Raw genomic sequence first — 12,540 nt, forward strand, 5'->3', positions numbered from 1 at the left:
CAACGTATCCCCCAACCTCTCCTGAGGGTAATTATCCACCAGGAACTCTTACTCAGGGCAACACATTAGAGGGCAGTAAAGAAAAGCCTCCCATATCGATATACTGGAGCTGAAAGGAGTGCTTGTATCTGCTCCTTCATTCGTCTGAATGAGTGACAGGGCTTGATAGGCATCATGGGTAATCCAGCTCTGAATGCGGAGGGGAGACAGGTGCTGCTGATTGGCAGTTTACCGAGGGGTGTGGTGGGCGGCGAGGTGCGGATCCGTTTTCAGACTGACATCGATGCGGTCGTAATTGAGCCCCACATTAAAGACTGTGGGAGTGGGGAGTGGCCAGGGGGTAGCCGGACACAGGGTAATGAGAGCAAGGAGCGGGAGACTCCCCTCCCTTGTCCACACAAGGGGGATCAGACGCAGGGCAGATGTGGACGGTGCTGCTGAAACAGAATATCTTTGGGGGAGTCTAGGGTGGTTTCTCCTGCCCCTGTGGTGTCAGTGCTGTTAGTCTAGCAGAGAGGTGGACTGAACAGGAGGAGCTGGGGTTGTTGCCTTTATGAGGTCACTGGACAGGGGGATCTGGGGTTGTTGTTGCCTTTATGAGGTGACTGGGTGGCTTCTCAGCAGGGAGGACTAAGTCCTGGGGTTCTCTCTCACTCACTGTCCCAGGCTATGGCACACGTCCGAGTTTACAGGGTTGGGGAGTAATGGATTACATGTAACAGATTTTTTTTTAAACTGCAGCTTTAATCTGTTACGTTACCAGCAAAAATATTGTATTCAGATTACAGATACTTTTGAAAACCTAGATGATTACTTCTAGGATTACTTTTAAATTCAGAAAGGAACCTATGACACCTTTCTGTTTTTTCAATGACATTCAAATCAACATTGAAAAAAGGGAAAATATTGGCCTCCCGAGTGGCACAGCGGTCTATGGCACTGCATTGCAGTGCTTGTAGTGTCACTACAGACCTGGGTTCGATCCCAGGCTGTGTCACAACCGGCCGAGACCGGGAATCTCTTAGGTTGGCGCACAGTTGGGTTTGGCCGGGGGGTCTTTACTTGGCTCATCATGCTCTAGTGACTCCTTATGGCGGGTAGGACGCCTGCAGGCTGACTTCGATCGTCAGTTGAGCGGTGATTCCTCCGACACATTGCTGCAGCTGGCGGGCAGGTGTTAAGGAGCGCGGTTTGGCGGGTCACGGATGCATGACTCGACCTGTCCCGAGCCCGTTGGGGAGTTGCAGCGATGAGACAATAGCATAATTGAAAAAGACAAACATTTTTGTTTGGTCCCCCTGAGCAAGTGTGACCACAAGTCAGAGACCTCTATGATGACTCACAAAATGTGTTTGATGGATCGAGTGAAAAGAGAAGGAATAGCCTTTTTTAGGCTAATGTCTTACGACTGATGTCGGCGTCCAAAGATTATACATACACTTCATACAACGCTTGGAGGTAAGGACGACAGCAGTGGTGTACACTCTTAGAAAAAGAAGATGCTCACGACAACCAAAAAGGGTCCTTCGACTGTCCCCACAGGAGAACCCTTTGAAGAACCCCTTTTGTTTTTTTTAGGTAGAACTCTTTTGGGGTTCCATGTAGAACCCTTTCCACAGAAGGTTCTACATGGGACCCAAAAGAGTTCTACCTGGAACCAAAAAGGCTTCTCCTTTGGGGATAGCCGCAGAACCCTTTTGGAACCCTTTTTTCTAAGAGTGTAGCCGATACAGATATCCCTTATTATTGATATAGTATCTACACTTGAAGTCGGAAGTTTACATACACCTTAGCCAAATACATTTGAACTCAGTTTTTCACAATTCCTGACATTTAATCCTAGTAAATTGGAAATTTGGAAATTGCTCCCAAGGATGAACCAGACTTGTGGAGGTCTACAATTTTTTTTCTGAGGTCTTGGCGGATTTCTTTTGATTTCCCCATGATGTCAAGCAAAGAAGCACTGAGTTTGAAGGTAGGCCTTGAAATACATCCACAGGTACACCTCCAACAAACAATTGTTGGAAAAATGACTTGTGTCATGCACAAAGTAGATGTCCTAACCGACTTGCCAAAACTATAGTTTGTTAACAAGAAATTTGTGGAGTGGTTGAAAAATGAGTTTTAATGACTCCAACCTAAGTGTATGTAAACTTCTGACTTCAACTGTACATAGTGTAAAGATGTGGATCACTCTGCTACTCTCTCATTTAGCTATTTTTTGTGCCTTGCAAATTGTGGTTGTTGTGGATGGCTGTTCACAAAAGTGTATTTTAACCCAATGATGGTTGAATTCAAGAAGTTTAAGCTGCCTATCAATCATTGTTTTTGCGACCAGTGGACAGACAGTTGAAAATGTGCTTTTGCAACAGCTGCACAGTGCGGATCCCAGCCTGTGGAATCAAAGTTTGAGGGAGTTCCTCCCTTCTAAACTCCTCCGTGGTATTGTGCTCCACAGTGTCAACAACAAGTTTCATTTAAGAAGACCACGAGTGGGGCTTTTATTGCTCAATCTAATTCTTGCTGATATAATTTGTTTAATATCCATAGGCCTAATGGACAAATGCTCAAACTCGCACACTTTTGATAGACTTCAACAGCTGCAAATGATTGAGATATCGGTACTGCTCAAAGCATGCCACTCCATGAGAGCAGCATTTATTTTTCAACTTGAAGCAATGAGCCCAATCAGTCCTCCATGACAGGGTTTCCCAAACTCGGTCCTGGGCCCCCCTGGGTGCATATTTTATTTTTTTGCCCTAGCATAACACAGCTGATTTGAATTAACCAACTCATCATCAAGCTTTGATTATTTGAATCAGCTGTGTAGTGCTAGGGCAACAAAATAAAATATGCACCCAGGGGGGCCCAGGACCGAGTTTGGGAAACCTTGCTCCATGACAACAAAATCATAAACAACAGAGTAGTATAATTAGTCTTTAGTTTTTGGGTTATGCTCCGGTAAAACAATTTGGCTAATCTATATTTCCAGGTAGTGGCAGGTAAACTAGCAGTGAGAAAGTTAGGCCAGTAACCGAAAGGTCAGACCGCTAGTTAGAATCCCCAAGACAACAAGGTGAAAATAGGTCAATGTGCCTTTGAGCAAGGCACATAGCCTTAATTGCTCCAGGGCTGCCATTGATAATGTCAGCCCCTGGTTGTGACCCCACTCTCCGAGGGTGTCTCAGGGAGAGTGGAATATGCAAAAAATAATAATAATAATAAAAAATGTCCAATTCACACATGTGCTTTAATACACACTTGAACATGTGTGAAATAGTCTAAATATAAGCACGCCCCAAATCATTTTATTTATTATTTTATTTCCAATTCGTATTCTTGAAGATCAAGGTGTGTTAAATTAATTGGAATGACTGTAAATCTGAGAGACTTTGTTTTTTAATGTAAAGATATTACCTAGCTAATATATTATTATCTGTAGTAGAAAGCAATGGGTTAGAAGAAGCCTACATAACCAACCCATAAAATAACATGCAACATCCATTTAAGGCCAGCTATGTAAACTCTAACACTGATGTATCCCGCAATAGATGTTTTTCAATTGGTAATATTGCCTCTTATGGGGAAAGTAATCTAAAAGTAACTGAAAGTAATCAGATTATGTTACAGAGTTTTTGTCATCCAAAAATGACGTTACTAATTACAATTTTGAATATGTAACTAGCAACTGTAACGGATTACAGTTAGAAAGTAACGCACCCAACCCTGCGAGTTTTACAACCTACTCCCAACGGACCCCTCGCTCTCACACCCTGAGCACTGCTCTCAATCTATGTGTGTGTGTCTCTGTGCGTAGCGTTTGGTTTTAATTTGTGACAAAGCGTGGTGGAGTTAAACTCCCTCTGTCTTATTCATTTGGAAAGGATCAATCCTGTACTTATGTTTTATAACCCTTTACCACCGGGATGTCCAGAATGTTTAAAACATCTTGTGCCAACTGCAGCCAATTGAATGGATGTATCACGGAGACATGGGAGATGGTGATTAGAGTTGACCTGCAAAAATATGATCCAGACTGGAGTCTTAGAGCGTGGGGACTGGGAATAGAACTAAATAGCAGCTCTGTAGATCCAGTCAGACCCACTGGTGCCAAGTTCTCCTCTCTAAGATCCTTTCAATTCTGGTTCAAAGCAAAGTGCTCCATTGACCGAATTAAGATAGAGAGAGCAGATAACACTCTGCTAAGCTCATGCCAAGGAACCATGAACTACAACCTGCTGATATCAGTTTAAATGGGAACGCACGCACTCTATTGTACACACGGTACGCACTCTATTCTACAGGGGTAATACCCCCCTGTCTCCCACACTTCTCCTCAGAGCCTCCCAGGCCTGATGTTGATCATGTGTGTGGGAGCCTGGGATCCAGAGCCCCTGACCTTGACCCCAACCCTCCGTTATATGGATGATGAAAGGGGCCGTAGGGCCAGGCGATATGGGGTGGTAAATCTACCCTGCTGCTGCTGCACTGGCTCATCAGGAATGTGTCCCTCCGTTTAGAAGATTGGAAAGTCCACTTCCTCCATCAGCCTAACGGCGCTCCGATCTGATGCATCCTCATCAGAATGTGCAAGACGCTCCTCAAGACGCAGGAATCAAGAAAAACGGATGTCCACCTCCCAACGTCCCACAGCTTTCCTGCAGGGAAGAGAGAAGTGGACTTTGGAATTCGTACCACCACAATGGCCCCCCACGGCAGCGTATTCCCTAAAGAGACAGAAGAGGGGTGGAACCAATTTTTTCCCATTACGAAGCAGACAGGAAGCAGGGTTGAAATTGTGCTGTCTACAATGCTGTCTACATCCCCTCCTCTTGATTTGTTGGCCATGTGGGCCATGGTGGTCTACTCTGGGCTTCCATCCTGTCACTGAGGATGTTAGGAGTCCCTCCACCTGGCCAAGGACACTCATGAACATGGGAATCACAGCCCAGCCGCTTCCTCCAGCCAATCTCCACCGCACAGAGGGGAGAGGAGACGTCTTGCCAAGCCAAGGTCTAGGTGTCCTGAATACAAACACAGATGGAGAGGGCAAAAGGCGAGGGTATGGGGGAGGATCGAGGGCGTAATGGACCATCTGCTTTTTACTGTAATTTTCTCCAAACTCAAATTGACTCAATCTGGTGCCAATCAGAGGAACATAATGGAGCTAATGGGCACCTGGCTGTGTTTACGTAAGGGCCTCTGTGTTTGGGGGCCGCGCTCCATAGTATGAAGCGAGCTAGGGATTCATCAACACCCCGGCCGAGCTCGTTCACCACGTTGGCTATGGGGTTTGATTTAAACAGCAGCAGCGGCCGGCGCTCCGTCTCTGAATTCCTCCACGTCCGAGTCCGGCCATTTTTACAGGCCACTGCTGCAGTGAAAACACAGCACATAACGGCCCTGAGTCTTCCCACATGGGCAGAGACGCTGACAGCTCGTCAAAGAGCTGAGGGGTGGGGGTTCCTAATGTTCACACCGAGACCTAGAGAACGAGATACAGCCCCAGAGACCAGATGATCGTTGGAAAATGAAATATTTGGTATATGAGTATTGTAGATGACAGTTGATTTGGGTGAATGCCAGCTACAGGTCATCTCTCGTGTCAGTCAGCGTCCACACACACACAGGGCCTGTCTGGTGGAGGAGGAGAGCATTGGGTTTCTATGAATGTCAAAACACTCCTGATTGTAAAAGATTGAGTATTGTTTGCCTTATGGTTAAATTTCTCAAGGCACTGCAGAGAGAAGCAAGTCTAGCAACCCATATGGATGTGAATACTTGCGATTATCATGTTATTACCATAATTTATTTGAGTTTAGCTCAACAGTATAGCTACACAGTGTGTCTTTGTTATTAATGTGCATTTGCGAGCCAGCATAATGACATGATGTGTATTTTTCCTCAGATACCAGACCATGTTGGACTGCTGGCAGGCTGAGCCAGGAGACCGGCCAACCTTCACTGAATTGGTGGAGAGACTAGGAGACCTGCTACAGGCCAGCGTACAGCAGGTAAGATCCCCATGGCTTTGTTCTATCATTCCTTCCACCCGTGAGGGTACCACTAATCTGAAATGAGTGACTAGGTGAAGGTGGTTGAACCCATGAAGGGTTAAGGTGTGTCACATGATGAAGACCAGGTTCAAGGTGACCTGGAGATCAGAGGAGTTGAGTTGTGGATAGGGCCTTGTTTCATCTAAGTGCTTAAGGCTTGTGGTGACGTACTGTTTTTCTTCTGACCAGTAAATGTCTGTAGCTGAGGCAAGAGCCAAAACAGTGTGGAGGAGAACATTTGTGGATGACGTATGCTCCTCACAGAGTAAAAGGGTTTAAGTAAGTCAAGTTTAGGCAAATAGCTCAAAACCACTTCCGTGGGGTAAGCTAAAACCCAGTGAAGTACTTGAGCCACATTGTCCTTACAAAACCACTTTTAACAATGAAATTAGTCCCTGGTTCTGGATGGTAACTCACACAAATTGCAACTATTCAGGCTCCTCTGAGTAAAGCACTACAGACTGGAGATGATGCAAAGGGGTCTGGCCCAGGGGGGTGCTCACGGGAACTTGGAGGGGAAGTCACACTCAACAACCCCCTCGGCTCCCTTTGAAAAAGTAGCTAGCGCGTAAGAGGAACCGCACTTCAAAACTGTAGGAAAAACAACAGTAATACTAATATGATGCAATATCATAAGCTCTGTATTAAGGTATTCACAATGTGGTCAATTTAGTGCAGCAGTAGTATATGTGGGAGGGAGGCTGTACATTTGGGGAGGATTTAACATTGGAGAACTTGAGCACAACGGCCATTTATGACAATGGAAACATCCCAAACCCAGCAGGGAATGAGGAGGATCACTTTTGATCGTAAAAACTGACAGATCGTCCTCAAAGGTCTGGAGGATTACAGATTTCACATTACCATCACTCCTCATCACCAGCCCCAACCACCAGCTGAAAGATGACCAGATTGAACACATCTAAATCATTTAGGCCATGAAACCATGACACAAAAACATAGTCTTGTGCTATACTTTCCTTCACTATCAATAAAGAAAGGGCTGCTTTTGTGGTAATGGAATGATTTTGACAATGAGGGATGGAATCAAGAGAGGGAGAAGGAAATTAGCGATTGTGAGTGCTGATGGAAAATTGGCTGTTTCCCCAGCGAGAACAAAACAATAGGTTCCCATCAAGTCCTTATAATGCCCAAAACTTTGAGTTTAAAAGACAGTTTAAAACAAAGTCACTGAGAGAATGGAAGAGACTTCCTCAGATATCTACAGCCATGCTCCCAGTTTCACCTCTCTCCCAGACATAAGGCCCAGGGCCCGGTTGCATAAAACACCCTAAGTTAGCTTTCATTTTAACTTAAAGTTTCCTTAAATTTAAGTCAGTTGCACAAAATATTGTAAGGTGCATTTCCCCCTTAAATGAAGTTAACAAGTTACGGGTGCTTCATTCAGAATGGAGGTGAATCTTGCTTTCCTCTGCCCTGGTTTCAAAAGGAAAACATCAACCAGCTAGCTAGTTAGCTAACAGTTAGCTACTTAGCTAAACAATGGAAGGTGCACTATCCATGGCTACAAAGCTATAGTAGCTGCGTAGATAGCTAGCTACTCTGTAAGTTCGCTTGATGTGCTAGAAAGTAATAGAAACAAGTTGAGAGAAAAAATCCCTACAAGAACATGCTTTATTATCTTCTGAATCAATTTGGTTATCCTGTCTTGATTGTAGAAGTACTATTTTGCCATCTCACAGAATACATGCGATCTCAGGCCGTATCCATGGTAAACAGATACTCTTTCTGCCGTATATGCCTTGAAACTACCGTAAAACCCCTTAAGTATGCCCTTACCTAAGGAAATGTTTGAGGGGCTCTATGCAACGTCATTAAACAATTCACTTAGGTAACACTTAAGATGTTTTATGCCTGTCGCAGCCGGCCGCGACCGGGAGGTCCGTGGGGCGACGCACAATTGGCCTAGCGTCGTCCGGGTTAGGGAGGGTTTGGCCGGTAGGGATATCCTTGTCCCATCGCGCACCAGCGACTCCTGTGGCGGGCCGGGCTAACCAAGGTCGCCAGGTGCACGGTGTTTCCTCCGACACATTGGTGCAGCTGGCTTCCGGGTTGGATGCGCGCTGTGTTAAGAAGGAGTGTGGCTTGGTTGGGTTGTGTTTCGGAGGACGCATGGCTTTCGACCTTCGCCTCTCCCGAGCCCGTACGGAAGTTGTAGCGATGAGACAAGATAGTAATTACTAACAATTGGATACCACGAAATTGGGGAGAAAAAGGGGGTAAAAAAAATATATATATATATTTTTTTTTTTAAGATGTTTTATGCAACTGGGCCCAGGTCCAGATAGTTCATTAACTGCAGACAGACCCAGACACACACAGACAGGACTAAAATGAGACCAGACTGTGGTGGGGATAGTAAAGAGATGATAGCAGGCCAGACCTCCCATCAGAATAAAACCACAGAACTAAAACACTCTATAACATAACAGATCACTCTCGCTGAAAACCAACCTCATGGGAACCCATCCTGACAGTACAGAAAAGAGCTGAACAGGGAGGATTTCAACCCTTTCATTAATATAGGTCTGTTACATACAGACTAATTCCTTTACAGGCCAGTCAGCGATGTTGTCTCCACCAGCATCATCACCCCCTCCTCAGACATTCCACATTGGATTTATTAGGCATGACCTTGGTTTCTTTGGCAACATTCCCTGCTAGTCCTGGATGGATTTTTGTGAAGCACACGAACAGTATCAAGCTCAAATCTCCCTAAGCTTCACACGCTTATCACACACATGTGCTTTCCGTCATGCTATGATAGCAGTTAGCTAGGCCTCTAGTCTATGATAGCTGCTAGCTAGGCCTCTCGTCTATGATAGCAGTTAGCTAGGCCTCTGGTCTACGATAGCAGTTAGCTAGGCCTCTGGTCTATGATAGCAGTTAGCTAGGCCTCTGGTCTACGATAGCAGTTAGCTAGGCCTCTGGTCTATGATAGCTGCTAGCTAGGCCTTTGGTCTATGATAGCTGCTAGCTAGGCCTCTGGTCTATGATAGCTGCTAGCTAGGCCTTTGGTCTATGATAGCAGTTAGCTAGGCCTCTCGTCTATGATAGCAGTTACCTAGGCCTCTAGTCTATGATAGCTGCTAGCTAGGCCTCTCGTCTATGGTAGCAGTTACCTAGGCCTCTAGTCTATGATAGCTGCTAGCTAGGCCTCTGGTCTATGATAGCTGCTAGCTAGACCTCTCGTCTATGATAGCAGTTACCTAGGCCTCTAGTCTATGATAGCTGCTAGCTAGGCCTCTGGTCTATGATAGCTGCTAGCTAGACCTCTCGTCTATGATAGCTGCAAGCTAGGCCTCTGGTCTGACATGTTGTGTTCTCTCCTCTTTCTGTCCATTCAGGAGGGAAAGCATTACATCCCTATAGCAGCCCTGCTGTCTAAGGAGGGAGACCCCTCCAATACGGCCCTGTCAGAGGAGACCAACACCAGGCCACTCTCTTACCGCGACTCAGGGAGCACCTGGTAAGAAGGATGAGTCTGTCAGCTGGCCAGTCGGTACACGACATTACCCAGCTATATTACCCTCAACCTAACAGAGAGATATTACCCTCAACCTAACACACAAGATCACACTCACACCTGTGACTCACAACAGTATTGAATAAGGTTCTCACATTTATTGTATTGCAATTTAGGGCTCTATTCAATCTGCATTGTGGAAGTTCAGCATTACAGCGTGATTGAAATCTAAAGGCAATGTTCCCGCATTAGTGCAGACTGCATTCGCGGTAAACACTGCATAAGTCGGCTCAATGGGAAATTATCTTAACATTTCTATCACGCAATCTGTAACGCTTCAGCGATATACATATTTAAGAGCGCTTAGTTGAAGAATTCTGCCGTAAGTCTATGTACATTATATACCATTTAATAGAGAAATTTCAACAGTGAAATGTAATGTCTCCACGGGCATCTTGGCTTAATGGTAACGTTAATCTCTCTTTAAATCTGTGTTATATTTAACTGAACTGAGTGTTAAGATAACAACCAATCATTTCCCCACTCTTTATACAGTACATTGTCCAAAGCACACTCCATTTTCTTTACATATGCTTTGCTTGGCGGGTCAGGTACTTACTCTTAAAGAAGTGCAAGTAGATCTGCTTGAGGACAATGAAAGACCTGATAAAGATTGGGATGAGAACTATATACACTGGCAGTCTGATGGTGAGGGAGCCCAAAGCATTGTGGCCCCTTCGAAGATTTTCCTCCCAAACCACAGACCCTGCACCAGGATATATGTCCACTTAAAATAATATTTGTTAAACCCTCGTATTTTCACAGGTCCTACGAGTGGGTTTATTGAGAATGTATTAAAATGCTTTAATGTCAGTTATCCCTTAAGCTGAATTAAGCAGTTATTTGATTCTCTCTGTGTTGGAAAGCCAAGAAAATAGGGTTTATTTTTAAAGATCAATTCCCCCGACACTATGTAATTGTTGATTGAATTGATTATGTTCCCGATTATTGTGTTTTTTCAATGCTTTTTGGCGCCTGTGTAATCTTGGATTTCCCTGACTGGGACATTTTTCCTACATTAGGATCTGACTTTAGAAATTGTTTTCTTTCAGGAACATTAAGATCCGTCCAGCAAGTGTGAAGACCTTTGATGAGGTTACCATGGAGAACGGTTCTAACGACAACCATGAGGTGAATTAACCCATCACCCCTATCCCACTCTCACGCTGAACAGCAAGTGACCCAAACCTCCCAGCAAACCGGGAACATTCCCAGAACATTAGCTAAGATTCCCATGAAGTTCTAGTTAGGGTTGTATCTAACATTAGCATGATAACATCCCAAAAACATTAAAAGAATGTTGGAATCGATCCAGGGTCTGTAGTGACACCTCTAGCACTGAGATGCAGTGCCTTAGACCGCTGCGCCACTCGGGAGCCGAGTGTTAATGTTTTCCCAGCAAACCAAAATTGGTTCTGTGAAAGTACCCAGAACATTCGTTAGGTTGCGGTAGATGTTCTCATAACACAAAAACTGTCAAGTCGTGCTGATTATTATACAATGATTGTATAAAACATTCGCCTGATGTTGCAAGAACGTTCCCAGAACACATTTTATCTGTAATTTAAAAGTTTACAGAATGTTTCATTAGGTTGTGGGAAGAGTCTGGTGGAAACATTGTGGGAACATCACAAAAGATATGTTCCCAAAACACAAAAAACTGTCCAGTGGTGTGGATAATTATAAACTCAGCAAAAAAAGAAACGTCCTCTCACTGTCAACTGCGTTTATTTTCAGCAAACTTAACATGTGTAAATATTTGTATGAACATAACAAGATTCAACAACAGAGACAAACTGAACAAGTTCCACAGACATGTGACTAACAGAAATTGAATAATGTGTCCCTGAACAAAGGGAGGGGTCAAAATCAAAAGCAACAGTCAGTATCTGGTGTGGCCACCAGCTGCATTAAGTACTGCAGTGCATCTCCTCCTCATGGACTGCACCAGATTTGTCAGTTCTTGCTTTGAGATGTTACCCCACTCTTCCACCAAGGCACCTGCAAGTTCCCGGACATTTCTGGGGGGGAATGGCCCTAGCCCTCACTCTCTGATCCAACGGGTCCCAGACGTGCTCAATGGGATTTAGATCCGGGCTCTTCGCTGGCCATGGCAGAACACTGACATTCCTGTCTTGCAGGAAATCACGCACAGAACGAGCAGTATGGCTGGTGGCATTGTCATGTTGGATGGTCATGTCAGGATGAGCCTGCAGGAAGGGTACCACATGAGGGAGGAGGATGTCTTCCCTGTAACGCACAGCGTTGAGATTGCCTGCAATGACAACAAGCTCAATCCGATGATGCTGTGACACACCGCCCCAGACCATGACGGACCCTCCACCTCCAAATCGATCCCGCTCCAGAGTACAGGCCTCGGTGTAACGCTCATTCCTTCGACGATAAACGCGAATCCGACCATCACCCCTGGTGAGACAAAACTGCGACTCGTCAGTGAAGAGCACTTTTTGCCAGTCCTAAATGGTCCAGCGACGTTGGGTTTGTGCCTATAGGCGACGTTGCTGCCTTACAGGCCTACAAGCCCTCAGTCCAGCCTCTCTCAGCCTATTGCGGACAGTCTGAGCACAGATGGAGGGATTGTGCATTCCTGGTGTAACTCGAGCAGTTGTTGTTGCCATCTTGTACCTGTCCCGCAGGTGTGATGTTCGGATGTACCGATCCTGTGCAGGTGTTGTTACACGTGGTCTGCCACTGCGAGGACGATCAGCTGTCCGTCCTGTCTCCCTGTAGCGCTGTCTTAGGCGTCTCACAATATGGACATTGCAATTTATTGCCCTGGCCACATCTGCAGTCCTCATGCCTCCTTGCAGCATGCCTAAGGCACATTCACGCAGATGAGCAAGGACCTTGGGCATCTTTCTATTGGTGTTTTTCAGAGTCAGTAGAAAGGCCTCTTTAGTGTCCTAAGTTTTCATA

At 45.3% G+C, this 12,540-nt stretch overlaps 1 protein-coding gene across 1 annotated transcript in view; it reads left to right on the top strand.

The window, feature by feature from the left end:
- The window catches only part of LOC120062328 (vascular endothelial growth factor receptor kdr-like), an 83,944-nt gene that overhangs the window by 59,567 nt on the left and 11,837 nt on the right, over positions 1-12,540 (top strand). The window contains exons 26-28 of the mRNA XM_039012212.1: positions 5,909-6,014; positions 9,425-9,546; positions 10,656-10,734. Of these exons, the coding sequence (XP_038868140.1) occupies positions 5,909-6,014; positions 9,425-9,546; positions 10,656-10,734 (307 nt within the window). The remainder of the gene's footprint in view (positions 1-5,908; positions 6,015-9,424; positions 9,547-10,655; positions 10,735-12,540) is intronic.

Source organism: Salvelinus namaycush, chromosome 17 (assembly GCF_016432855.1).
Source record: "Salvelinus namaycush isolate Seneca chromosome 17, SaNama_1.0, whole genome shotgun sequence".
Classification (NCBI taxonomy): Eukaryota; Metazoa; Chordata; class Actinopteri; order Salmoniformes; family Salmonidae; genus Salvelinus; species Salvelinus namaycush.